This window comes from Notechis scutatus, chromosome Z (assembly GCF_049901735.1).
Source record: "Notechis scutatus isolate UNSWTSFEM ecotype Mainland chromosome Z, rNotScu1.2, whole genome shotgun sequence".
Classification (NCBI taxonomy): Eukaryota; Metazoa; Chordata; class Lepidosauria; order Squamata; family Elapidae; genus Notechis; species Notechis scutatus.
Window position 1 is genome coordinate 116,779,052 of NC_142025.1, and position 27,932 is coordinate 116,806,983.

A 27,932-nucleotide genomic window follows, 5' to 3' on the forward strand; every position below is an offset into this window, starting at 1 on the left:
TTTACAACAGATTGAAAAGCCAAAAGTTGAACATTAGGGGAGGTTCTGCCTTGGTCACCCTTTTGACCTCACTAAAAATCCTCTCATAGAATCATAGGCTGAAAGGGACCACAGAGGTTTTCTAGTCCAACCCCAAAGAAGGAGACCTTATATCATCGCAAGGGTGTGGTGAGTTTTCCAATGTGAGGAGAGAGATTTACAGTTGAGCTCGGAGGCAAGCAGTTTCTTCAATCATGCTATTTCAAATCCTCTGGCAGAATCTTAAACTTTCTTCTAAACCTGGATCTCACCACTTGTTGAAAAGCTCTCCTCAAAATTCCTCAAAAAGTCCCCCTCAAAATTCCTCAAAAATTTCTCCTCAAAATTCCTCAATCCTCCTCAAAATTCCTCAAAAAGTCCTCCTCAAAATTCCTTGAAAATTTATCCTCAAAATTCCTCAATCCTCCTCAAAATTCCTCAAAAAGTCCTCCTCAAAATTTCTCAATCCTCCTCAAAATTCCTCAAAAGTCCCCCTCAAAATTCCTCAAAAAGTCCCCCTCAAAATTCCTCAAAAATTTCTCCTCAAAATTCCTCAATCCTCCTCAAAATTCCTCAAAAAGTCCTCCTCCAAATTCCTCAAAACATCTTCAAAATTCCTCAAATAGTCCTCAAAATTCAGTGCCGTGCAGAAAAGTAAAGCTTGATAAATTAGGCATCAAAGCAGATTGGAGAGGTTGAGCCTCCATGGAGTATCCTGCCCCACGCTCAATGACATATCTGGCATGCTGGTGGACGCTGCCCTGGGGATGCGTGAAGCAAAAGTGCATTTGTGTCTTTCCTCGGAGAGAGAAGGTGGACAGCTCATAGCACTGAAAGGTCATTGCAAGATTTGGACCTCTGCTTGAAGAAGCGTCCATTGCGGGGCACCAAGTTGGAGAGGAACCGCTTGGCTTTTTTGGTGAGGCTTTCGCGACGGCCGATGGCGCCTTCTTTCCTCAAGGAATCACCCTCCCGTCTACATCGGCGGAGGCGTATCTGGCGCACGACGCCTTCAAAGAGCTCCTCAGTGTTGTGGTGCAAGGCTGCCGAGGTCTCGATGTGTTTGCAGTTCATCATCACTGCCAGGCTGCGGCCTTCTGGGGTGGAGAGACAAGAAGGAAGGAGAGCAGTTCAGTCATCAGGGAAGGTGTTGGTTTTTTTTGACCCATCCTGCCCTCAAGATCGTGAAGCCAAGATTCTGTCCATAGTTTCTTTTTAAAAACCCAAAACTCAGTTTAAATAGTTGCCAGATTTATTTCCATCGGCCATCTCACAACAACTCTGGGAGGTGTGTAAGATGGGCTATGAAAAAGAGGTGCGATAAGGTTACAAAATGAACAAAGATTATACAGGTAGTCCCCGAGTTATAAATGGAGCCTGCCCTTTACATTCGTAACCCAAGGATTCGTGGAAGGGAATCTCGTACCTTGAACACAATCACTCACTCCTTTTGCTCACAGATTCGCTAATCAAATGCACGATTTGTTAAGTGCACATGAGGTATTTCAGGGTGGGGGAGGCCCGGGAGGGGCCTTGTGATGGAACAGGACACCATCATAGGGGTGCACTTAATGTGGAGCTCCATTTTGGCATGCACAGGCCTCGCCCGGCACTTTGTAGCCTGAAACGGAGCTTTGGAGGGGTGGGCACGGCCCTCTGGAGCTCTGTTTTGGTGTAGGTAGGCCTGATCTGGCACTTTGCAGTGAAACACTGAGCTCCAGAGGGACATCTGGAGCTCCTTTTTTCAGTGCGCGCAAAATGTAATCACCGAACTGTTAGTAACACCGGTTGAATCGCACCCCTGCTCGTAACCTGGGGATTACCTGTACAGACAAATTTCTGCTGCTAAGTGAGACATTTGTGCACTGAGTTTGGCCCCATGTTAAGGCCAACAGTTCTTAAGTGAATCTCTGGAATTGTTAAATTAGCAACATGGTTGTTAAGTGAATCTGGCTTCCCCATTGACCTTGCTCGTCAGGAGTTCATAAAAGGGGATCGCATGACATTGCAACCATCATAAGTATACAGTTCCTGCATATCTCCCTCGAGATGAACTTTCTCTACAATTGTAAACTGACAAGCACAAGGCTGCCAAGGTATCATGGCCATCACCTGCTCCCGCCTTCACTCACAACGTTGGGTAACTCACCTTCTCGGGAGACTTCCCGGGAACGGGCCAGGTCACTTTTGTTCCCCACCAGGATAATGGGGGGATCGGTCCGAGGACTCCCAGCCCGCAGGCGCAAAAGCGTTGGGGGCACCCTGGTGAAGCTGCGCCGATCGGTCACCGAGAAAACCACCAAGAAGGCATCACCTGTCTGGAGACAGGATTCTTGCATCCAACCTCCAGAATCTCCCTGCCAAGGAAAAGTTGGTGGAGAAAGAAAACATCAAAGGTAAAGAAGCTGTGGGTTATAGGTAATCCTCAACTTACAATAGTCTGTTTAGTGACTGCTCAAAGTTACGACAACACTGGAAAAAGGGATTTATGTCTGTTTTTCACAAGGCCGTTCCAGCAACCCCAAGATCACATGGTCAAAATTCAGATTCTTGTCAACTGATTCATATTTATGACCATTGCAGAGTCCTGGGGTCATGTGATTCACTTTTGTGACTTGGAAAATGGTTAGGTTTTCTTTTCATTATCATTATCCACCCAGGTAAGTAATGGAAGGAAGTGGCGTTTGAAGAGTGGAGGAGGAGGAGGAGGAAAAGAAAAAGAAGAAAGGGAAGAGGAAGAGGAGGAAGGGGAAGTGAATGGGGAAGGGGAAAGGGGAAGGAAGGGGAAGCAAGAGGAAGAGGAGAGGAAGTGGAAGGAAAAAGAGGAGGAGGAGGAGAAAGAAGAGGAGGAGGAAGAATAAAGAAGAAGAGAGAAAGGGTAGAGGAGGGGGAGGAGAGGAAGGAGAAGGAGGAGGAGGGAAGGAGAAGAATACAAAGGGGAAGGGAAGATGGGGAGGAGGAGGAAAAGAAGAAGAAAGGGAGGGGAGAGGAAGAAAGGAGGAAAGGAAGGGGAAGGAGAAAGGGAGGAGGAGAAAGAAGAGGAGGATGTGGAAGAAGAAGGGGAAAGTGATAGGGATGAGAAGAGGAAGTGGAAGGAGATGGGGAAGATGAGGAAAAGAACAGGAGGAGGAGGAAGTAAAGAAAAGCATTACACGGTCAATTTCTACAAAGGATTGAGGGAAAAGTGGATAAAGATAAAACTTGGCAATGGCTTACAACTGGAACATTACAAAAAAGAAACTGAAGGCTTTATTTTGGCTGCTCAAGAACAAGCTATTCAGATTAATGCAATCAAATCCTGAACTGGAAATCATCCAACGATTCAAAGAACAGATCATGCAAAGAAGCAGAAGAAACAGTAGATCACATACTCAGCTCTGGCAAAAATATTGCACAAACTGACTATGAGCAATGATGCAGTCGCCAGAGTAAATCACTGGAACATCTGTAAACATTGTCATCTGCCAGCAATGAAAAATTTGATGGGAATATAAGAGTTGAAAAAGTAATTGGAAAAAGAGCAGGCTAAAATATTGTGGAATTTCCAAAATACACATTGATAAAATTTTGCCACATCACACATCAGATTTAACTGTGGCTGAAAAGAAGGAAGATTAATGAGGCAATACCGGGAAATAGTAAAATAGACAAAGAGAAATACAAATAGAAGATGAAGAATTGCAGAAGATCACAAAGTAGAGGTACGTAGTCCTCAATTTACAACAGCTCCCCAAACACAACAAACTCTCTGACGTGAACTCAAAAGATTCCTTTATTACTAATGCCGGCAGCCTCGGCAAAAAGTTTCTCTCGCAGGCTAACAAGTCCGTCTGGCCGAAAGATGAATTAATTGTCTGCCACATCTATTCATATCCTCCCCCTGCCTTTTATCCCCAGAGCTAGGGTGGAGCTTTGCTAGCGGCGGTGGCTCTTCTATCCTAAGAACCAGCCCATAGATTTCCACTGCTCTCCTCTCCTCTGCTTTCTGCACATCCACGCGTCAGGCACTGGACTCAGCTGTTCCTTCTCTTGCTCATCAACCACCTCCAGACCTGGGGCTGTTGACTCTCCATCTGAGGGCTGACGGATGGCCCAGGCTCCGCCTCTGTCTCTTTCTCTACCACTTCATTCCCTCTTCCTCAGAGCTCCCAAGTTTCCCTGATGCTGATCCTGACTCCCATGCCTCCTCCTCCTTCTCTGATTCAGCTGCTGGAGGGGCTGGCGGCTGACAGGTTACAACAAGTTCATTTAGTGACCATTCAAAGTTACAATACCACTCAAAAAAGGTGATTTAGAGCCATTTTTCACACTTATAACCATTGTGTGCTATGGCAGCATCCCCATAGTCACATGATCAAAATTCAGGTACTTGGCAACTGATTCGCACTTATAACGGTTGCAGTGTCCCGGTCTCCCGGTGTCACGTGAGCACCTTCTGAAAAACAAAAGTTAACAGAGAAGCCAGATTCACTTAGTGGCCATGTGACTAACTTAACAACAGCAGTGATTCACTTAACCACTGTGGCAAGGAAAGTCACCAAATGAGTCAAAACTCAGCGTTTCATTTAGCAACAGAAATTTTGGGCTCAATTGTGGTCGTAAGTCAAGGACTATCTGTACCAAGATCCAATAACCGATCTTGAAAGATTATGGCATAAACCACTGGCTTAGTAGTTCCAGTGGTTATCGGTACACTTGGTGGCTTACCAAAATATTTCGGATGATATTAAAATCTGGGCATTGACAACATTTGCATCAGTCAATTGCACAAGGCTACACTGCTAGAAGTTAATTGCAAAAACAATAAAGGCTGAATTACAAATAAATAAACAAATAAAATTTTAAAATCCACACATAGAGTGCAGACAAGACAACTGCACACCTGGAATACCGCAACCAATTTTGATCACCAGACTACTTAAAAGATGTTGAGACTTTGGAAAAAGTTCAGAGAAGAGCAGCTAAGATGATCAAAGGCCTGGAGACTAAAACATACGAAGAACGGTTGCAGGAATTGGGTCTAGCTAGTCTAAAAAAAAAGAAGGACTTAGGGTGACATGATAGCAGTATTCCAGTATTTGAGAGGCTGCCACAAAGAAGGGGGGTGTCAAATTATTCTCCAAAGCACCTGAAGGCAGGATGAGAAACAATGGTTGGAAGCTAATCAAGGAGAGAAGACAACCTGGAATTAAGGAGAAACTTCGTAGCAGTGAGAACAATTAACCTGTGGAACAGCTTGCCACCAGAAATTGTGGGCGCTCCATCACTAGAGCTTTTTAAGAAGAGACTGGATAGTCACTTGTCTGACATTGATATAGGTTCTCCTGCTTGAGCAGTGGGCTTGACTAGAAGACCTCCAAGGTCCCTTCCAACGCTATTCTATTCTATTTTTTATTCTATATAAGAGCAATGAAGATGATTAGGGGACTGGAGGCTAAAACATATGTCTAGTCCAGTGAAATGAAGAACTAAAGGAGACATAGTTCCAATATTTTAGAGGCTGCCACAAAGAGGAGAGTCAAGCTATTCTCCAAAGCACCTGAAGGCAGGACAAGAAGCAACGGGTGGAAACTAATCAAGGAGAGAAGCAACTTAGAATTAAGGAGAAATTTCCTGACAGAACAATTAATCAGTGGAACAGCTTGCCTCCAGAAGTTGTGAATGATCCAACACTGGAAGTTTTTAAAAAGATGTTGGATAACCATTGGTCTGAAATGGCGTAGGGTTTCCTGCCTAAGCAAGGGGTTGGACTATTAGCTTTTCTCCTTTTGAGTAGCTGAAGGTTAACAAGGAAATGATATTTCTATGGGGGGAAAAAATCAATGCTGGTGCACAGGCTCACGTAAGCAATGATAGGAATGTATCTCTAAATATTTAAAAAGCTGTTTTGTCTATCACTACCAGAATGTAGATGGATAAACAGGTGTTTATTGTGATTTTATTATTTATTTTATCCTGCTCCTCCCCTTAAAAATGAAAAATCAAACAATAAAATTCAAATCAGCCACCAGATCGCAGCAATGGAAGAATGAAAATGCATTTGCAAAGACGCCCTTGACAAATGCATTTGCCCAGAGAAGCAGAAAATAGGAATTAAATGGCCTCTTAAAATCTCCCTGCTTTAAGTATGCATTTTTTGGGGACAAACATTTGCATAATATAGAATGCTGCCATTCTATCTGAAGAGAACCCTGGCTGCATTTGCATATCAATTTGCATATATCTGTGCACTGTAGTACTTGTATTTGCATGCCTGGTTTCCCAAAGCAGATGTCTAATTTGCATATATTCACATGCGGCCTTTCTCCATTTAAGGGATTTTGTGAAATGTTGTCATGTCTCCAACTAAATGTTTAAACTTAAAAAGCAACTCCATTGCCGTCGCTTGGATGATTCTGTATTGTTGGTCATTTTTGCATTAATCTAGCATCCACATAATTGTGCCAAAAACTGGAGCATTTTACATCTGCTGCTTCTTGATTGGATTCCTCTTTTTTGGGGGGTGGGGGGGAATATATACTGAAAACATCCAGCCTTCTTTGCTCTTTTTTCCCTCTGCTGAATATACTGAACTTGTACAAATAATAAAAAAAATTCCGATACATTTGCGGCTTAAATGCGTGGTCAATGAAGAGACGAAATGTACTTCCTTGCTGAAAGCCAACTAAAAATTAAAATGCAAATTCTTAACCCATAAGAAATCCCCACTGAATAACATTCACCCCGAACTCCTTGAAACATTCACCCAGAATCCTTCACAGAATCACTCAATCTTAAGGGCTAGAAACTTGACTCGCTCAAAAGTTGACTCAGGACAAGAAGCAATGGGGTGGAAACTAACCAAGGACACAACCAACCTAGAACTAAAGGAGAAATTTCCTGACAGTTAGAACAATTAATCAATAGAACAACTTGCCTCCAGAAGTTGTGGAGACTCCAACACTGGAAGTTTTAAAAAAGATGTTGGATAACCATTTGCCTGAAGTGGTGTATGGCCTAGGCAGGGGGTTAGACTAGAAGGCCTCCAAGGTCCCTTCCAACTCTGTCCTATTCTGTCCTATTCTATACTATTCTATTTTCTATTCCATATTTCCTATTCCATTTCATATTCTATATTCTATGTTCTATGTTCTATGTTCTATTCTATTCCATTCCATTCCATTCCATTCTCTATTCCATTCCATATATTCCATATTCTATTCTATTCTATTCTATTCTATTCTATTCTATTCTATTCTATTCTATTCTATTCTATTCTTATTCCAATCTTCTATTCTATTCTATTCTATTCTATTCTATTCTATTCTATTCTATTCTATTCTATTCTATTCTTATTCCAATCTTCTATTCTATTCTGTTCTATTCTATTCTATTCTATTCTATTCTATTCTATTCTATTCTATTCTATTCTATTCTATTCTCTATTCCATTCCATTCCATATATTCTATAATCTATGCTATGCTATGCTATGCCATGCCATGCCATGCCGTGCTGTGCTATGCTACTCTGTTCTATTTCTAGGTATACTCTATTTTATATTATTCTATTTCTATATTCTACTCTACTCTACTGTATTAAATAGAGCTTCTCAGAATCTCTGAATTCCTGATTCCGGTGCCTGCAATTTTAATAGGATTACTCGGAGGTCAGAAATTCAGGCCAAGGATAGTAGCTTCAAGCATTGTCAACATTCTCCTGTATTTCTATACAAATCTAATTAGTGTCCATTTTCAATCAACTAAAGAAAAAAATTGTGACTCTTTCACGCTTTGTGTGTGTGTGTGTTATATTGTGTTTTAATCAGGCCAGTGTTCTGATTTGATTGGGGGCAATTAATGAAGACCTTTAGATCACTTTTTCTTTAACTAGGAAAATCTGATCCAAATCGATCCACTGTTTGGTAAAACGGGAAAAACACTCAGATTTCCACCCAGAATTCCTTCCACCTTGATGAATTGAAAAGACATTTGCAAATGAATGAAGGGGAAAAGCAGAAAGTATTTTTAGAGCGCTCGACTTTGGAAACTGGCATCTTAGATTGAAACCTACTTCCCAGCATATATAAAAAGTAGCTACCTCTTAAAATGTGTTCCTACTTCAGGTTAAAGATAAATCAAGCATTTTTTAATTATTAAATTGCCCTGCATGATTTTGAATTGCAACTTCTGAATGGCAGTTGATGAGGTCATTGAATTGCAAATTCTTTTGAATTGCAACATCATTTTTTTTTTCAAAAAAGAAAAGAAAAGATTAGATAGTCATTTGTCTGAAATGGTACAAGGTCCTTCCAACAAGGGGATAGATGGGAAACACCAAATTTTCAGACGACACCAAGCTAGCAGGAATAGCCAATACTCCAGAAGATAAGCTGAAGATACAGAAGGATCTTGATAGTCTTGAACATTGGGCGCTACCTAACAAAATGAAATTCAACGGTGAAGGTTCTACATTTAGGCAAGAAAAACAAAACACACAGGTACAGTATACATGGTACCTTGCTCAATAGTAGTAACTGGGAGAGGGATCTTGGAGTCCTAGTGGGCTCAAACCATTTAAATAGGAGCCATTCGTGTGCTGCTGCAGCTGCCAAAAAAGCCAACACAGTTCTAGGCTGCATGAGAGGAGCGATAGAATCAAGATCACCTGAAGCGTTAATACCTCTTTATAATGCCTTGATAAGACCACACCTGGAGTACTGCATCCAGTTTTGGTCACCACGATGTAAAAAAGATGTTGAGACTCTAGAAAGAGTGCAGAGAAGAGCAACAAAGAGGATGAGGGGACTCAAGGACAAAACTTGTGAAGAACGGTTGCAGGAACTGGGTACGTCTAGTCTAATAAAAAGAAGGACTAGGGGAGACATGATAGCAGTGTTCCAGTATCTCAGGGGCTGCCCCAAAGAAGAGGGAGTCAAGCTATTCTCCAAAGCACCTGAAGGAAGGACAAGAAGCAATGGGTGGAAACTAATCAAGGAGAGAAGCAACTTAAGAGAAATTTCCTGACAGTTAGAACAATCTATCAGTGGAACAACTTACCTCCAGAAGTTGTGGATGCTCCAACACGGGAAGGTTTTAAGAAGAGACTGGATAACCATTGGTCTGAAATGGTATAGGGTTTCCTGCCTGAGCAAGGGGTTGGACTAGAAGACCTCCAAGGTCCCTTCCAACTCTGCTATTCTATCCTATCCTATCCTATCCTATCCTATCCTATCCTATCCTATCCTATTCTATTCTATTCTATTCTATTCTATTCTATTCTATGATTAATTGGAAGGTTTCAAAGCAGCTATTCAATCCAACTAACTAACCTTCTGTTTGTCATTAAATGCCACTCATTTTGCATTTACACACAGACAGTTTACCGACAATAACATTTGGATCCATGTCAGCCATTCGATCAGCAATGAATAAACTTCAGAGACTTTGCATTTGGGATAAATCAACCACAAAGCACTAAGAAGGATATTAAATCAGGGTATAAGAATGTAAACTGTAATTATATTAATGTCTGATGGAGATTCTCCGCCACCCACGTCATGGTTGTCCCAAAGGTGCTTTTTTCAAGAGGCAACTGGATTTTCTGGTTTTTCCTTGAAGACATTTCCCTTCTCATCCAAGAAGCTTCCTCGATTCTGGCAGGATAGTGGGGGCGATGGAAGGATCATATTTCCTTGGCTTACAACAGTGACCATTCAAAGTTCCAACAGCATTGAAAAAACTGACTTACAACCATTTTTCTCACTTACCGCCTTTGTAGCATCCTCATGATCAAAATTCATATGCTTGGCCATTGACTCATACTTGTGACCGTTGCCATGTCTCAAGGTCACAAGATTCCCTTTTGAGACCTTTTGACAAGCAAAGCCAAAGGGGAAGCCAGATTCGCTTAACAACCAGGTTACTAACTTATCAACAGCAGTGATTCACTTAACAACAGTGGCAAGAAAGGTCATAAAGCGGGGCAAAACTCACTTAACGAGCATCTCGCTTGACCCACAGAAATTTTGGGACTCAATGTTGATAGCAAGTCGAGAACTACCTGTATGATTTTAAACCTCCAAATGGCTCAACGGCTCCCAGAGAGAATACTAACAACCAGATGATGGCAAAGAAATATGACTCTGCTGTCACCCCCAACATCCTGCCAGAACCGATGAAGCTTCTCAGATAAGAAGCGAAACCTCTTCTTTTTCCTCCTCCAGGGGAAAAAAAAAGTCCAGTTGCCTTTTGAAAAAAAGCACCTTTTGAGACTTTGATTAGCTTTGTATCTTTGGTCCCTTCAGATTTAAGGGTGTATTTTTCCTTCCAAAACAGAGAGGTACAAAGTCATACCTGATCCCAGATGTCGTACAACGTCAAGGTAACTTCTTCATCATCCACGTAGAATCTTCTTTCGTAGGAATCTTCTGGTAGGAAAAAAAAAGAAGTGAACATCCGATCAGTGCAGTCCTATTTCTACGTGGTCCTTTATTATTATTATTATTATTATTATTATTATTATTATTATTATTATTATTATTATTATTATTATTATTATTATTATTGTTGTTGTTGTTGTTGTTGTTGTTGTTGTTGTTGTTGTTGTTGTTGTTGTTGTTGTTATTATTATTATTATTATTGTTGTTGTTGTTATTATTATTATTATTGTTATTATTATTATTATTATTATTATTATTATTATTATTATTATTATTATTATTATTATTGTTATTGTTATTATTGTTATTGTTGTTATTGTTATTATTATTATTATTATTATTATTATTATTATTATTATTATTATTATTGTTGTTGTTGTTGTTATTGTTATTGTTATTATTATTATTATTATTATTATTATTATTATTATTATTATTATTATTATTATTATTATTATTATTATTATTATTATTATTAAATGATGTCGAAGGAAGAATTTGATATTAAGATGATTTGATCAGGCAGTGTTTTCAGAAAAAGCTGCCCAAGAAATCAAATATAATGCAGAAATTTAAGTTTCCCCCCCTGACAGGTGGGCTATTGTCTTGCATAAGAAAAGATAGATTGCAGGAAGAAGAAAAATAAAAATAAAACTACATTGCTTTAAGCAGGGGTGGGATTCAAAAATCCCAACAACCGGTTCTCTACCCGGTTGTTGGGTGGGCGTGGCCATGGTGGGCGTGGCCTACTGGAACTTCCGGGAGGGGCATTTTTCACCTTCCTCAGAGTCCAGAGGCTTCCCTCAGGCCTCTGAGAGGACAAAAGGGGCTCCGGAGGACCTCCGAAAGCCAGAAACAGGGCCATTTCCAGACTTCCGGGAACCTCCGAGAGGGGCATTTTTCGCCCTCCCAGAGCCTCTGCGTGGACCCTGCCCCTACCTGCATCCAAAACGGGCCGTGTGGAGACCCCTGGGAGGGGAGGGCAGGGTTGGGTAGGGCCAGCCAGTCAGTTCAACTACAAGTTCGGTGAACCAGATGTAAATTAAGCTTGAACTGGCTGAATCCCACCTTTGGCTTTAAGACACAAATACAAAGAATGGGTGTGGAAATTAATATCCCATCCCTGGATTTTTCAGGGTTTACAAAAGACCCCATATTTCTAGTGGCAGTTTTGGCAAGGAAGACGCTTGGGGTGTTCCAGGGGCCTTGATTCAGAGAGAAAAAATTCCTCGCCATCTCGATTAACCCAGTTTGCAAACGACAGCAAAATAATCTCCTGAATCCTGGTGTCTTGTGACAAACAAGGACAGAAACTCATATGAATGTGCCCACAATTAATTAAAACAACTGTGGAACGGTTTGCTTTCAGAAGTTGTGGATGCTGCGACACAGGAGGTTTTCAAGAAGAGATTGGACAGCCGTTTTTCTGAAATTGTGTAGGGTCTCCTGCTTGAGCAGGGGAGGTTGGACTAGAAGACCTCTGAGGTCCTTTACAACTCTGTGATTCTGTTATTTTGAAGGAAAAATGATGAGTTTTATTTTCCTTGCACTTCAGGTTTGAGCTTCTTTGGCGACAGACTGAAATTCGCGATCGTGTGCTGTTTCGATCCCTACTTGCCGGTGGAGTGCCCCAAGCTGGCTGGTTTGGGGGCTAAGCCACCCTGTAGAGGTGATGAAGAGGGGGGAGACCACCAGCAGGGTCGAGGAGAGCCGCATCTCTCCTCCCCAGCTGGCCATTACTCCCTTTCCTGAAGGTGATTGCAGTGGTGGTCAGAAATGGCCACCTCAAAGAAGAACTCAACTGGAAAAGAATGTGCAGGAGGAAGATAAGAAGAGAAAGTTTTGGCTGACCAGGTCAAACTGAAAAAGCAACAGCATAAGGTACCCTGGAATTTGAACTATAAAGAATAACATTGCTCCCAAAGAAGATTTTGAAACCGTGAATGAGAGAGGGAAGGAAAAGGATTTGTTTGTTTGTTTTTTCCTTCCCCATATTGACAACTAAGAGATTTAAGTAAGAAATTGACAAAAATCCACTTTGACATTAACAGGCATTTAAGCTGAAAATAAAATGTCAAAGGGATAATAAAGACTTCTGGATTTTCAAAAACTTTTAAAAGAAGGAAAGGAGAGAAAAGGAAAAAACAAAAGGGTGGAATCTGGAAAAATGGAAGAGACCACTTGGAAGTAAAAGGAATTAACAGTGAAACTTTAACAAGATTCCTAAAAGATAAATTGTAACTGAAACTTTGTAACAAGATGAAGAGAACCCCAGGAAGAGAAAGTGGAAAAACGAAGCAAGAAGAAACAGCTTTGGATTATTTGGATTACTTGGTGACTTTTGGATTTTTGGTTATTGGATCTAAAGGACTAAAATCAATCGGGTGGTTGTTTAAAAGTTTTTTAAATGGTATCACTTTTGGAAGAACTGAAAATGGAACTTAAAAAACAGAAAGAAGATGCACAAGAAGGAAGAGGGTTTTTTGGCTTCATATTTCAATTTTTAGAAATGGAGATCTTGAACGATGAGAAACAACAAGAAATGCCTGTAGAACAAGAAGGGCGGGACTAAGAAGAAGCCATCTTCAATGATCAAGTAATTCTATGTGGGGGGGGGAGGAAAGGGGGGAAAGAGAGTGAAAAATTTAAGATCTGAAAAAACAACTAAAAAAACAAATAGTTTGAAAAGTAATTACAATATTAGGAAGAAACAGAAGAGAGGATTACAGAAGAGAGAATTAGAATTAGAGAGACAAAGGGGTCAAAAAGAGGAGGGAGAAGAAGAGGGGGAAGACGGAAAGGAAAAGAAGTTATAAAGGACAGAAACAGGACATAGAGAAACAGGGAAAACATCCAAGGATTAAAGGTATAAGCCTATTTAGAAGACATAGAGATAATGGGTGAAAATTTAATTGAAAGAGGGATTCTGCAAGAGTACATAAGATAGTATTGTTATATTAGAAATAGAAATGAACTTAGAAAATATGAAACAAGTGTGATTAAAATGATAGATAAAATACTCATTGTAATGTAATGGAATGTTTGTTAATAAATAAATGAAATAAAGAGAATGAGAGAATGAAATTAGGAAAGGATGGGAACATTTTAATTGTTATTAATGAGTTATAAAAATTTCAGTGAAGAGGAATACGAAAGAAATATGAAAAAATTATGGAAATATTATCAGTGTTCCTAAGGAGATATGATATCCCATTGAAAATAAATGTTAAAGATTATAACTAACATTAATGATAGAGCTGAATTGGAATAGAATAAGTATTTTATTTATTATTGTTATATATATACTTTCTCTTTAAAAACTTAGTGTGTATTTTAAGAATGTACCAAGCAGAATTCGACTGGAAGTTATGTGTTATATTGAGTGTTATAATTGTAAAGGCATAAATTGAAGTTTAAATAAGAGTTGAATGGACAAAAATTAAAAGATACAAAGGTGTCATACTTTAATCAGTAACTACAGGGGAAAATTTTGTTTAATGAGAAAAGAAAATATGAAATTGAAACAGGACAGACAAAAGTATAAACATAATAATTAGAAAGATATTAAAACTTACAAAAAGATATATATAATTGAATATAGAAAGGAATGAGATAATTAAAAGCAAGGTTGAGAAAACTAAGGGAAGGGAAGAATTATGGAGAAAATGTTAAAATAATAATAAAATATGGAATAGAACACAAAGACGAATATAAAAATTGAGTTTGTGTCTGTATGGAGACATGATAACCTGGAACCATGCTATTCTCAAAAAAAGATATTTTATTTGTATTATGCTTTGTGAAAACCCAAATAAAAGTTTTACAAAAAAAAAGAGTTTTATTTTCCTTCCCCTCCCCTTCACTCTTCCCTTTCCATTCCTTTTCACCTTCCTCTTTCCATTCTCCCTCCCTTTTCCCTTTCCTTTCTTCCTTTCCTTTCCTGCTTCCTCTTTTCTTTCCTCTTTCCCTTTCCACTTTCCCTTTCCCCTTCAATTCCCTTTCTGCTTCCTCTTTCCCTTCCCTGTCCCCCTTCCCTTTCCTCTTTCCCTTCCTTTTACCTTCTCTTTTCACTTCCCCATTCCCTTCTTCAATTCCTTTTCCCTTTCCTCTTCCCCTTCCCCTTCTGCTTCTCATTCTTCAATCCCCTTTCCTCTTTCCCTTCCATTTTCCTTTTCCGTTTCCCCCTTTCTTTCCACTTCCCTTTTCCTCTCTTCAATTCCCCTTCTGCTTCCTCTTTCCTTTCCTCTTCCTGAGAGGTGGAATTCAGCAGGTTCTGACCAGTTCTGGAGAACCAGTAGTGGAAATTATGAGTAGTTCGGAGAACCAGCAAATCCCACCTCTGACTGGAGATTTTACAGTATCCTTCCCCTGCCATCCTCACCAAGCCACGCCCAAAGAACTGGTAGTAAAAATTTTTTGAATCCCACCACTGCTCTTCCCCTTCCTCTTTCTATTTCCCTTTTCCTCTCCCTTCCCTTCCCAGTCAGCTGACACAGACTTGATGCATAAAACCCATTTCGGAGATTGTAAAGAGGAATTAAATGTGCCCTCCATTCATTTAATCCATGTGAGGGCAGCAGATTCCCCAAAGGTTTAAACAAACTTAATCTCTAGTTCAGTGATCCCCAACCTTTTTTACGCCGCGGCCCGGTACCAGCATCAGCTGGGCCGCCATTTTTGATGAAAAAGTGCTTCGGTGACCTCACCGGAAGCACTTTTTCATCAAAAAGATGGTGGCGCCAAGCTCGTGAGCTTTCCGGGTAGAAATGGCTTTCTACCCGGAAAAGCTCACGACGGAGCGCGCCGCCATCTTTTTGATGAAAACATGCTTCCGGTGAGCTTTCTACCCGAAAAGCTCACTGGAAGCACTTTTTCATCAAAAAGATGGCGGCGCTAGCAAGCCAGCGGCCCGGTAGGACTTGTTCATGGACCAGTACCAGTCCGCGGACCGGTGGTTGGGGACCCTGCTCTAGTTCACAAACTTTTCTTGCATGTTTTATAGATAAGCCAAGACCACATGAAAAGCCAGCTTCAAACTAGCCATGGTTGCAAAAAAAAAGGAAAACAGATTAAAGCAATATACACAGGCACAATATTCCAGAAAGCAGTTGAGTCTATGACAAAGGAAATTACTGGGTTAGCATCAACATTGAATTAAAATTAAATTATAATTAATAGCTGTCTGGTTATTCCTCTTTTTTCCCCCTTCTGCCTTTATCCTGCCTGAAGCAACCTGTGGATTATCCATCCTTTATTAATTTAACTGCTTTCGTTGCTGAGTGGATGGTGGTTAGTAAATTTAGCAGAATAAAGAACTATTCTGAGATTTTAAAAAATCATTTATTACAAGTGCAAATTTTTCCAAAGCGGTTGTCGATTAAGTAAGGATGGACTATGCCAAGCGACTCCCTCGTTTTTGCTCAATTTAATTATGTGTATTTTATTGAACTGGGATATGTGTTCGTTTTCATTTCCTCAAGTTTCCTTGGGAGAAATTAGGTAAATTAAACTGAGTTTGGGAGCCCTGCAAAACGGTTTAATTGTTCTAACAAAGCTTAGCCCTTCACACCCAGTAGAACAATTTTGCTGTAATGTGAAAAAAAAGCCGTAGTATATTTGAACAATCCTTTCCTAGATAATTTAAATTTCTGGATCCATATCATGTTGACGTCGTACCAAACTGCCATATTGCATTAAAAAGTTCAACCCCAAAGGATCTTGGGGGTGAGACATAATTCTTTCTTTCTTTCTTTCTTTCTTTCTTTCTTTCTTTCTTTCTTTCTTTCTTTCTTTCTTTCTTTCTTTCTTTCTTTCTTTCTTTCTTTCTTTCTCTTTCTTTCTCTTTCTTCTTTTCCTTCCTTCCTTCTTTTTCCTTCCTTGCCTGCTTCCTTCCTCTTTTCTATCTTCTTTCCTCTCTCTCCTTCCTTCCTTTTCTTTCTTTCTTTCTCTCTCTCCCTCCCCCCTTCTTTCTTTTCTTCCTTTTTTTTTTTTAAAAAAAGGAAGATTCCCATAACTTTCATGTAACTTTAGCAGGTAGGAGTTGCTTCCTTATTCACATTTATGTGAGGGGGAAAAAAGACATGAGCAGAACTGTTTAAAGTTCTTTATACAGGCAGGGGTTGCCAGATGGGGGAAACATTTTAATCCACCTTAGATGCAGATAACTCTTGACTGACAAACAAAATTGAGCCATTATTTTTCGTATGTTAAGAGAAAGTGACGTTACTAAAATAGTTTACCTGTGTGATGAAGGGGAGTCATTCCTTTGTACATATTCTTTTTTTCCTTTACGCTCTACCTTTCCTTCCTTTTTCTCTGCACCTTCTATTTTTTCCTTTATTTTTCCTTTTCTTCCTTTTTAAAATTGCCATGTTTCACAAAAATAATTATTTTAAAAAATGAGAAAATATTTACTGCTTGCACGTGCCTCGTTCTTTCCCAACTGGCGAAACAAAGAGTAAAGATTCAAGGGATTTCTTGATAGAAAAGGCCACTATTTCTTCTGGTCATCCTTACCTGCATGGTCCTCCTCGGGATGGGAGACCCCTTTCATGCCCCCAAAGATGGCAGCCAACGTCGTCTTGCCAACTCTGCTCTCGCCCAACAGCATGACTTTGTACGGGCCTCGGCCACCCGCTGGACTGGCTCCGCCGTGGCTGCTGACCTCTGGGGAACTCAGCGGAGAGTCCAGCTCATCCACTGCTGATGCCCTCACCAGCTGGTGTTTGATGGGCAGGGGCATGCTACCACGGCGAGGTCCGGCCCCTGCCAACGCCGGGGGCAACGTCATGACTGATCGGGAGCTGCCCAAAGGGAGAGACAAGAAAGTTGTCTTTGCTACAGGATTAGGGTGTTGTGGCCTGCCAGCATCCAGCGGAGCTAGCGGCAGACTCAGACAGTGAGGAGGTTGGGGAGGAACATGGGCCAGTCCTGGAGTCTGAGAAAGGCTCTAATGAGGGCTCTGCATTGGAGGCAGAATTGGGGCCAGGGCTGTCCGACAGTTATCTATCAGAGATAGATACCGCCTATGAAGTCGGAGATCAGTGGGGAAGAAGAACAGCTGGAGCCTGATCCCAGTGTGCACATGCACAGAGCTGCCAGGAGAAGGGAACAAAGATCAACTTGAGAGTAAGGGCACAGGTGGACAGTGAATGGCCCCTCCCAGAGGGAATAAAGAGGAGCGAAAGGAGTGTGGTGTTTGCAGGAGACAATTAGTTCAATTCATTAGTGTGGAGATCTGTTCCTGACTTCTTGCCAAGTAATTGCTGCTACAGTGTGGCATTTGGAAGGTATCGGCCTAGCAGCTCTCTCAGCCTGATAAAGGCCTGTAGTTGTGAAACCTCATGAAAGACTGTGTGCCGGGACTTTGCTGGAGAGGAATTCATTTCAACCTAAATAAAACGGGTTTTATCAGGACGAGGAGTCTGCTGGGAAGCCTAGATCAGAACAGCTACAGGATTAGAGTTCAGGTGTGGCAATGACACTTGTTTGATCTCGTCTTTGGCTGGAGACTGAGCAGAGCCAGGACTTGGAGGGGAGACCACAAGGAGATCACCAAAGCTGTCTTGGGAAGTCGAATGAATGTGTAAAAGGAAGCAGGGCCAAACTTATGGTACATGAACCTCTCCCTGAAGTCATCCCATTTCCTTGTTCTTTTTGGCAATGGGGACAGCTGGTAGGAGCTTGAGACATGGGGGTGAAACCCTCATCTGTACCCTTCCAAACTCCCTCAAGTAAGCCCATCCCCCCTCCGGGTTCCAACCATTCTAGACAAGAGTTACTTCCAAGAGAGGAAAATCAAATCTCTGGTTGCCATATTTTATTTATATAATTTATTAGTACAGTTTTGATGCTGCCCAATTCCAGTGGACATTGTATTTTCTAAGTAGCTTCTAACAACTTTCATAAACCATGGTTATGCAGAGTACAAGAGGTGAACCCAATTAAGAATCATAAAATAATTTAAAAGGCCACTGGAATTAAAATATTTTGTCCTGAAATCAAAAAAAGAAGATGTCTTTTGGAAGTAGATGGGCCATTACACAGAAGAGATATTTTATTTTATAAGGTTGTTTTAAACTAGAATATCCCTGGCTTTAAGCTGCCCTACATAACTTTGTGCAAGTTTTTAAAAAGAGGTCAAACACATCATGGCTTATTTTAATTGACAAGCTATAACATCAAGCAAAATTAAAGCCTGTACAGAATCAGAAAAAAAACATAGTGATAATATGATAGATAGATAGATAGATAGATAGATAGATAGACAGACAGATAGATAGATACCGTGTTTCTCCAACAATACGACCTCCACCAATAGGAAGGCCCAGCATGTTTTATTGGCATAAAATCAAATTAAGCCCCTCCCCCCAAATTTAGGCCTATTTTAAAACATGCAAAATAAGGGGGAAGGGCGGGGGGACTTGCCATTAGGAGCGCCCCGCCAGCAGCAATTCCTCGCCACCAGCTGCTCCTAATGGGCAATCATGGCAGAGCGCGGAGAGCTCCCTACTCCTGTCAAGCACCTTTGTGGCAGACCCAAGGCCTTCAGCGCCCGCCGCTGTTGATTTCCCTTCTGCCCATGCCGCCGCCGCGTTTGGAGCTGGCACTTCCACGTTTGGAGCACCACTGCCGTTTGGAGCTGCCGCTTCCGCATTTGGAGCTTCCGCCGCGTTTGGAGCTGCCACTTCCGCGTTTGGAACCCCACCGCTGTTTGGAGCACTGCCTCTGTTTGGAGTTGCCATGTCCGCATTTGGAGCTGCCGCTGTGTTTGGAGCTGCCGCTTCCGCGTTTGGAGCACTGCTGCTGTTTGGAGCACCACCACCATTTGGAGCGCCGCCGCCACTCCAAACACGGTGGCAGCTCCAAATGCGGAAGCGGCAGCTCCAAACGTGGCGGTGGTGCTCCAAATGGCGGCGGCACTCCAAATGGCAGCGGCACTCCAAACACAGAAGCGGCAGCTCCAAACGTGGCGGTGGTGCTCCAAATGGCGGCGGCACTCCAAATGGCAGCGGCACTCCAAACACAGAAGTGGCAGCTCCAAATGTGGCGGTGGTGCTCCAAATGGCGGCGGCACTCCAAATGGCAGCGGCACTCCAAACACAGAAGCGGCAGCTCCAAACGTGGCGGCGGAATGGGCAGAAGGGAAAGTAACAGCGATGGGTGCCAAAGGTCTTGGGTCTGCAGGAAAGGTATTTGGTGGGAGTAGGGAGCTCTCTGCGCTTTGCCATGATCACCCGTTAGGAGCGGCTGGTGGAGAGGCTGCCCGCGGGGTGCTCTAGATGAGGATGCAAGGGGGGGAATTAAGTCACCCCTGAAAAGACGGCCTAGCCGTTTTTCGGGCTCAAAAAAAAATAAGGCCCGGCCTTATTTTGTGAGAAACACGGTAGATAGATATAGAGATAGATATAGACAGACAGATATAATAGGTAGGTATAGGGGTGGGATTAAAAAATCCCAGCAACTGGTTCGCCGCCCGGTCGCTGGGTAGGCGTGGCCACGGTGGGTGTAGCCTACCAGAACTTCGGGGAGGGCCGTTTTTCACCTTCCCCTGGGTCTGGAGGCTTTCCTTGAGCCTCTGGGAGGGTGAAAATGGCCTCCCCTGGGGTTTGGAGACCCCCCGGAAGTCAGAAACAGGCCTGTTTTTGGACTTCCGAGAAGCCCATTTTTCGCCCTCCCCAGGGTCCAGAGGCTTTCCTCGAGCCTCCAGGAGGGGGGAAAAGTCTGCCCCAGGCTTTGGAGGCCCTCCAGAGGCTGGAAACGGGCCTGTTTCCAGCCTTCTGGAGCCTCCAGGAGGACCATTTTTCACCCTCCCTGAGCCTCTGTGTGGGCCCTGCACTTACCTGGGATCTAAAACATGCCACATGGGGAATCCTGGGAAGGGCAGGGCAGGGTGGACCATGCACTGGATTCTAGATGCAGCAGTAGGCAAGGATAAGGTCCATCTAAGCTAAGATTAAGCCAGCTTTGCATGTTGTTGTAAATGCAGGCTTTCAAGCTGGCCAGTCATTGCAACTTACGGGTTCGGTAGAACCAGATGTAAAATTAACATCCGGTTCGCCTGAACCAGTGCGAACCACTAGCATCCCACCCCTTGGATGCAGGGTGGATTTGATTTAAATCAAGTTGATTTAAATCAAATCCACCCTGCAGATGATACAACCATGACTGATCTCCTTCGAGACCATGACAAATCTGCATACAGACAGGAAGTTGAAGAACTAGCCTCGCAGTGCGGCTGGAACAATCTTGAACCAACCCACTCAAAACTCTAGAGATAATATTAGTCCTCCTATTCTACCATCTCTTGCAATGCTAGACAAAACGCTATCAAACAGGAGAGACTTTCAGGTTTCTGGGTTCTATAATATCCCAAAGACTTAAAAGTGTGTAGGGTCTCCTGCTTGGGCAGGGGGATTGGATGACTCTGTGGGGCATTGCTCACCAAAACCAACTAGACACAAGGAGAGTCATCCGTCATTGTCATCCCCGTGTCATCACCCTGCTAGACAACTCATTCCCACAACACTGAGAAACTACCTAGTAGAGCTGTGTTCCTATTGTCCTTTTCCTCTTTCCTACGTCCTAATTCCTTCTCTTGTTATGACTATAACTTTGTTGCTTGTAGCTTACGATTTTTATGAATTATTTTAATGAGTTGTCTAGTATGGTTTATGTTGATTGCTTATTTCATATTCTATGACTATTTAGCAGTTATGATTATGATGCATGTTTTTTATGATGATTATGATCACTATTTATCACTTGTTGCTTGTATGTACACTGAGAGCTTATGCACCAGGGACAAATTCCTTCTGTGTTTGATCACTCTTGGCCAATAAAGACTTCTGTTTATTCCATTCCATTCCCTTTTCTTTTCTTTTTTCTTTTTCTTTTCATTCCATTCTATTCCCTTTTCTTTTTCCTTTCCTTTCCTATTCCATTCCATTCCATCCTTTCCTGATTCTATTCTTTCCTGATTCTATTCTATTCTATTCTATTCTATTCTATTCTATTCCATTCCATTCCATTCCATTCCATTCCATTCCATTCCATTCCATTCCATTCTTCTATTCCTAACTGGGGCCAGCTTGAAAGCCTGCATTTACAACAACATGCAAAGCTGGCTTAATCCTAGCTTAGATGGACCTTATCCTTGCCTACTGCTGTGTCTAAGATCCAGTGCACAGCCCAATTCCCCAAACAGGCTCTTCCTTTGTTAGCCAGATTATGAATGTGTGTGTGTTTATTTGTGAATGCGCTCACAGTGCTGGATGGATTCACCACCAAGAAGATGAACCAGATGCCGCCGGATGTGTGCAAGACACTGATTTTTCTATACGGCACAACCCATGTGCTGTGCGTAAACCACTTTTTTTTAAAAAAATAATAATCATGCACACACTGGTACTTCTCAACTAGACAGGAGATCAAAAAAAGCACACAGCTGCATGCATGTCACATTAATGCCTTCTTTCCCCATCACTCTGCACCTGTTGGGCTCATTAGTCCCTGATCAGCAGTGCAAAGGTGCACAAATTACGCCTGATCTATTTGTCTAGTTCATTGCTCATCTGCCTAGCTCATGGCTTCATTCATTCTGCATTGCTGTACAGTGTGCAATTGTATTGCGGAGGGTTGCTCGACTTCAATTGGTTTCCAGACCAGCTGGTTGGATTCACAAAGCCCACCCATTCGCATACTTCCCTGCCTTCAAACCCAATGCAAAGGGTCCTCACATTGACCTTTTGCGCCCAATCAATTGTGCACATCAAACTCACACCGACAAGCAATTGAATTGACTACTCATTGTGTCTCATCAAACTCACACCGACAAATTGGCTGGTCGTCATGTCTCCGCACAGCCAGAAAAAGGAGATTTTTTTTAGGACTGCACAGACAAAACCCTCAATTCTTGGAGGATATTAAACATCCCCACATACTTTAGAGGACTGCATTGGTGAAAAATCCTTGGCTAAAAAAAGAGAATCTATTCATTTGGGTATCTGTGTTATCATCGAATAAGATCCTATTTTCAATTCCTTCCCTAAAACATGGCTGATTCTTCTAAGGTCGAAGGGCACAGAGGCCTGACTGGTTATTTTTTAAAAAGGATTTAGAATAGAATAGAATAGAATAGAATAGAATAGAATAGAATAGAATAGAATAGAATAGAATAGAATAGAATAGAATTCTTTATTGGCCAAGTGTGATTGGACACACAAGGAATTTGTCTTGGTGTAAATGCTCTCAGTGTACATAAAAGAAAAGATACATTCATCAAGAGTCAAAAATAATCAGGTACAACACTTAATAATAGTCATAGGGTACAATAAGCAATCAAATCATACCAGTCAATATAAATTGTAAGGATACAAGCAACAAAGTTACAGCCATACAGTCACAAGTGGGAGGGGATGGGTGATAAGGAGTGATGAAAACCCCGGATATGGCATTAATATTGCACTATACAGTAGAATTCAATAGAGTTACTGCCCTGGGATAGAAGCTGTTTTTTAGCTGGGAAAATCCCAAAGCAGTTAACATATCTGATTAAAACATTTTTTAAAAAAAAGATACAAAGCACAATAAACCCCAAGCCTATAAATATTAGAAGAGATTGAAAAATTCCAAAGCAGTTATCAAATCTGATCAAAACCTTTAAAAAAAATACAAAGCATGATAAACATCATGCCCACAAATATTAGAAGGCCTGGCAGGGAAGGGCAACTTAAAATGCTGATAATGAAAATACGCTCCAGCGTTTAAAAAGAATTGAAGCAGATGGCAGAGTCTAGCCAGCTTTGAATAATCTCAGCTAGCTAAGCAGGGTTGCGTCTGGTTAGAATTTGGATAGGAGAACCACGTGAAAAGCCCACAGCTTTATAAATAAAGTAATTTTAAAAAGCACCCCCCAAAAAAGAGAATGATAGACCGTGGGAAGATAATACACCTTAGCCAAGATTCTATCTTGACTTGTGGGGGGGAAATGACCCTTTCTAACTTTTTATAGCTTGGCTCAGTTCCTTGAGCTCCCCACAAGACGTTTCTCAGAATGGAGAAAGGAATCAGGACTCACACTTTTGTTCAGCCTTGAGATTTATTCAGATACTAGCTCGAAAACTGTGCTTTGCTACAAAACTATGTGGTCGGGCTTAGTTTTGGGGGAGGAAAATAAGGCAGAATTCTGCCTCTGCCTACCAACATCCATCAGTATTCCTCTGGCTAACTTCCTGTCAGTGTGAGAAAGAGTTGAGGGCTGTTTAGAAACTGAAACAGTATTTGCTATGTGAGCAAGAAGGAGACAGCAAGGAGTCTGGGTGTGGCTTAGCTCAACTGTTCTGTATTAAAGCTGGTTGCTGTTGTGAAACTGAAACGGAAACTGAATGTGTTTTGCATTTGGAAGAGATTTCTTTTCAGGTGGGGAGGGGGAGTAGGACTCCTTAGCATCAGAGCGTGTTAATAATAATAATAGAGGAAATACTCTAAATGCTCTGATGGCCATTTCAAAAAATCCTTTCTTAGGGAACCCCTAGAAGCCAAGAGGAACATATATGCCAAATTTCAAGTTTGTAGGCTTTACGGTTCTGGAGATTTTGTGATGATGCATGAGTGGTATTTTGCTTTTATATATATAGATAATGAAGGAAAGAGAATCTGATTAAATCAAAATACTTCTTTTTTTTCCTCCATCCCACTCCAGCTGCCAGAGCCAAGTCTCAAAAGCGATTCTCTATAGGAGCAAGTGCTTCACCCATTGAATTTCTGCCTGTAGCACATCTTTGGCAAGGCATAGGAAGTCTCCCAAAAATGCAGCAGGTTCATGGAGGACATCAATGAATATGAAATGGATAAAATAACATTTGCCGGCTTTGAAACCACTTTTTCTCAAGCTAGGCCATGTGGAGATGGGTAGACTTCAACTCCCAGAATTCTCCAGCCAGCTGGGGAATTCTGGGAGTTGAAGTCCACCCATCCATCTTCATGTGGCCTAGCTTGAGAAACACTGTTCTAAACAGATCCAACCAAATGCACTCCATAGGTTTGCAATCTCCTCTCTCTTTCCAACCACAGCCATGCACCACACACCCACACCCACACTCAAACACATACATAAATACACACAAAGTTAATGAATGCAACACTAAGTGTCTTCTTCACTTTCCTTTCTGCATTTCCAGAATCATCCCGGGTGCAAAATATATCCACAAAGGACAGATATACCCACCCACACTGAAGACTTAACCCAACCTAACATTGCACCCCATTGTGGTAACTGCACAACATCAGCCTCTGGCAAGCAGAGGGATTCACTTCATGAATGATGCGCAATCTTTGAGTCGTTTGCAAGGAAGACACAAAACACAACTGCAGCGCCCAACCTTCAATCTGTCTCCAGCCCAGCTTGCAGGGTCAGATTCATAAAGTCTCCCTTCCCCTCCATGCTGCGTTCACATGGATACGGCTTCCCGGGTTGCACATCACTGTATTCAGTGCACTACTAGCACTGATGTTGTTACCTAGTTCGGTCATGAAATGTCTGCAAGAAAGCAAGCAAGGACTCTACAGCCTTTCTTCTTCTTCTTCTTCTTCTTCTTCTTCTTCTTCTTCTTCTTCTTCTTCTTCTTCTTCTTCTTCTTCTTCTTCTTCTTCTTCTTCTTCTTCTTCTTCTTCTTCTTCTTCTTCTTCTTCTTCTTCTTCTTCTCCTCCTCCTCCTCCTCCTCCTCCTCCTCCTTCTCCTCCTCCTCCTCCTCCTCCTCCTCCTCTCTCTTCTTCTTCTTCTTCTTCTTCTTCTTCTTCTTCTTCTTCTTCTTCTTCTTCTTCTTCTTCTTCTTCTTCTTCTTCTTCTTCTTCTTCATTTTTTTTTATTTATTTTGATTTGTCAATCGCTTACAATATAATAGGTATAAGTATATACATAGTTATGAATACATGAAATGGGTACATATAAGAAAAATAAAAGAAAGAATAGGACAGGGACAGTAGGCACATTGGTGCACTTATGCACGCCCCATACAGACCTCTTAGGAAAGGGGTGAGGTCAATAGGAGACAGTCTCAGGTTAAAGTTTTGGGGGTTTGGGGAAGAAACCACAGAGTCAGGTAGAGTATTCCAGACATTGACCACTCTGTTGCTGAAATCGTATTTCCTGCAATCATGTTTGGTGCGATTAACCTTGAGTTTGATCTATTGTGTGTTCTTGTATTGTTATGATTGAAGCTGAAGTATTCATTGACAGGTAGGACATTGCAATGTATGATTTTATATACTATACTTAGATCGGACCGAAGGGGGCATAGTTCTAGGTTTTCTAGGTCTAGAATTTCGAGTCTGGTGGCATAAGGTATTCTGCAATGAGTAGAGGAGTGGAGAACTCTTCTTGTGAAATATTTCTGGACTTTCTCGACTGTGCTAATATCAGATACGTAATGTGGGTTCTTCTCCTCCTCCTCCTCCTCCTCCTCCTCCTTTTTCCTCCTCCTCCTCCTCCTCCTCTTCCTCCTCCTCCTCTCGGCAAACCTCACTCCTTCTAGCATTGATGCTATCCCCTAGTTGGGCCCTGAAACGTCCTGCAAGAAAGCCAGCAGGCACCAAGGACCCCTCATGTCAACCCTGAGCTACGAAGATTCTTCTTTATTGGTAACTGCACATCAATCTCGCCGACAAGCTATGGAATTTGCTGTTCTTTGTGTCGCCGCACCCAAGCAACGGAAAACGCGACTTTAAGGACCGCACACATCAACCCCAACCCGCCTCCCCTCCGATTCCAGCAGGGTGCCGAGCATCCCCACGTGCCCAAGAGAAAGATGCGGGTATCGCCATCCAGGATGCTCAAGGGGGGGTGGGGGACACCTTTGTTTAAAAAAAAAAAAAAACACCCCTTCCATAATATTTATCCCGAATCTTTGGCACGACTTTCTGCTTTTCCATTCAGGCGGCCGACTCCTTACCTGTTTCCAACCAGGGCATCGGAGACACTCGCGGAAACCTTCAGCGTGGGCTTTTCCACAGACATCGCCCTTCCAAGCCAAGGCTGGCTAGCCCCCGCTGATCTACTTGTGGCTGTCGCGGTTTCGAACCCAAGGGGAAAGGCTGATGTCTCTTAAACCACCACGCCGGGAGCCGTTTAAAAAAATATATATTCAGAAATAGGGGCAGTACAAAAGGGCGTCTCTCTCTCTCTCACTCTCTCACTCACTCTCTCTCTCTCTCTCTCTCTCTCACACACACACACACACACACAGAGAGGGGGAGGGAAAGTAGAGAAAAAGAGAGAAACAGAAAGAGAGAGAGAAAGAGAGGGAAGGGGAGGGAGGGGGGGGGAGAGAGAAAGAGAGAGGAGAGAGAAAATGAGAGAGAAAGAGAGAGATAAAGAGAGAGATAAAGAGAGGGAAAGAAAGGGGGCAGAGAGAGAAAAAAGAGGAGACAAAATGAGAGAAAGAGAGAAAGAAAAAACGAGAGAGAGAGAGAGAGAGAGAGAGAGAGAGAGAGAGAGAGAGAGAGAGAGAAAGAGAGAGAGAAAATGAGAGCGAGCGAGGGAGAGGTTTTCAGGCGCCATAAAGGCACCTGAAAGGACGACGGATCCAATTCATTCCGGAGAATGAATTGCCCCCTGACTAGACCTGTCGCCCGTTTTGCCAAATCTGGCCGAGCCTTCCTTTTCTTTCTTTCTTTTTTTGGTGGCAGCCTTTTCCTGCCGCGGAAAAAGCGCCCGTGCGGTGTGCCAAAGGGGCACACCACCACCACCACTCTTGCGTCTTCTTTCTCGCGGCTCCGTGACAAAATCCCAACCGCTTCGATTCCGGTGGCAAAATGTGTGCGAAGTTACACACACACACACCAAAAATTAAAAAAAAAATCGAAAAAAGAAGAAGAAAAAGAAGCATTCAGGGCTGCCGTCTGGCGTACAGGGCTGCCGTCGAGGGCTGGTTGGATGCTGAAAGCTTTCAATGCTGAAAGCCCCCGCCTCTACTGGCTGGCTGCCACCCGAACGCTCCAGGTGGGGAGGCTTCCTCGCAAGCCCCTTCCTCCCCGCGCCTGCAAGCTTCTCCCATCTTGGTCACCCACGATCTGCCACCTTCTCCCGGGGATCCAGGCCGGCTGGCACCTGGATCCACCCGCCCCTCCCCCGCAGAGATCGCCGCTGGATCGCTCTCTTGCGCGAAGAAAAAACGCAGCCAGCCTCCCTTCTCCAGACCCAAAAGCGAAGCGTGGCTCCTTCTTTTTCTTTCCCCAATCCTTGCCAGAGGTATATTTTTCCCCTCGGGGCTGGGAGCGCTCCTTTGTCCCCGCTTAGCCCCCTCCCCGCCCGCCCACCGTCTCGCAGAACCAGGAAAAAGAGGGGTGGGTGGTGGGTGGGAAGAAATTGCCCCTGGCTTTGCCAAATGGCTTTTCCCCCTGCGCTTCGAAGAAATTGTCAGCCGCCGCCACCTACCCCTCTTTTAAAGAGGCTTCCCTGTCTCCTCCCGCCTCCCCCGCTAAAGGAGAAGAGGAAGT

The 27,932-nt window shown here is 42.6% G+C and overlaps 1 protein-coding gene across 1 annotated transcript; it reads right to left on the bottom strand.

Moving 5' to 3' along the window:
* Positions 1-762: 762 nt before the first annotated feature.
* REM2 (RRAD and GEM like GTPase 2) lies at positions 763-26,935 on the bottom strand. The gene is made up of 5 exons (XM_087945635.1): positions 26,387-26,935; positions 16,953-17,239; positions 10,351-10,424; positions 2,168-2,375; positions 763-1,115 (listed from the first exon to the last, which is right to left on the bottom strand). The coding sequence occupies exons 1-5, from the start codon at positions 26,449-26,451 to the stop codon at positions 841-843; spliced, it is 909 nt and encodes a 302-aa protein (XP_087801761.1). The 5' UTR covers positions 26,452-26,935; the 3' UTR covers positions 763-840.
* Between the last annotated feature and the right edge of the window lie 997 nt (positions 26,936-27,932).

What these genes read in the sequence shown, in the direction of transcription:
- REM2 (XM_087945635.1), bottom strand. Translation starts at nt 26,451, where the DNA reads ATGTCTGTGGAAAAGCCCACGCTGAAGGTTTCCGCGAGTGTCTCCGAT. An exon ending in TCCCGAGGAGGACCATGCAG is followed by an intron (nt 10,425 to 16,952) that starts GTAAGGATGACC and finishes TTTTCCTACCAG; the next exon opens with AAGATTCCTACGAAAGAAGA. An exon ending in CCGGGAAGTCTCCCGAGAAG is followed by an intron (nt 1,116 to 2,167) that starts GTGAGTTACCCA and finishes TCTCCACCCCAG; the next exon opens with AAGGCCGCAGCCTGGCAGTG.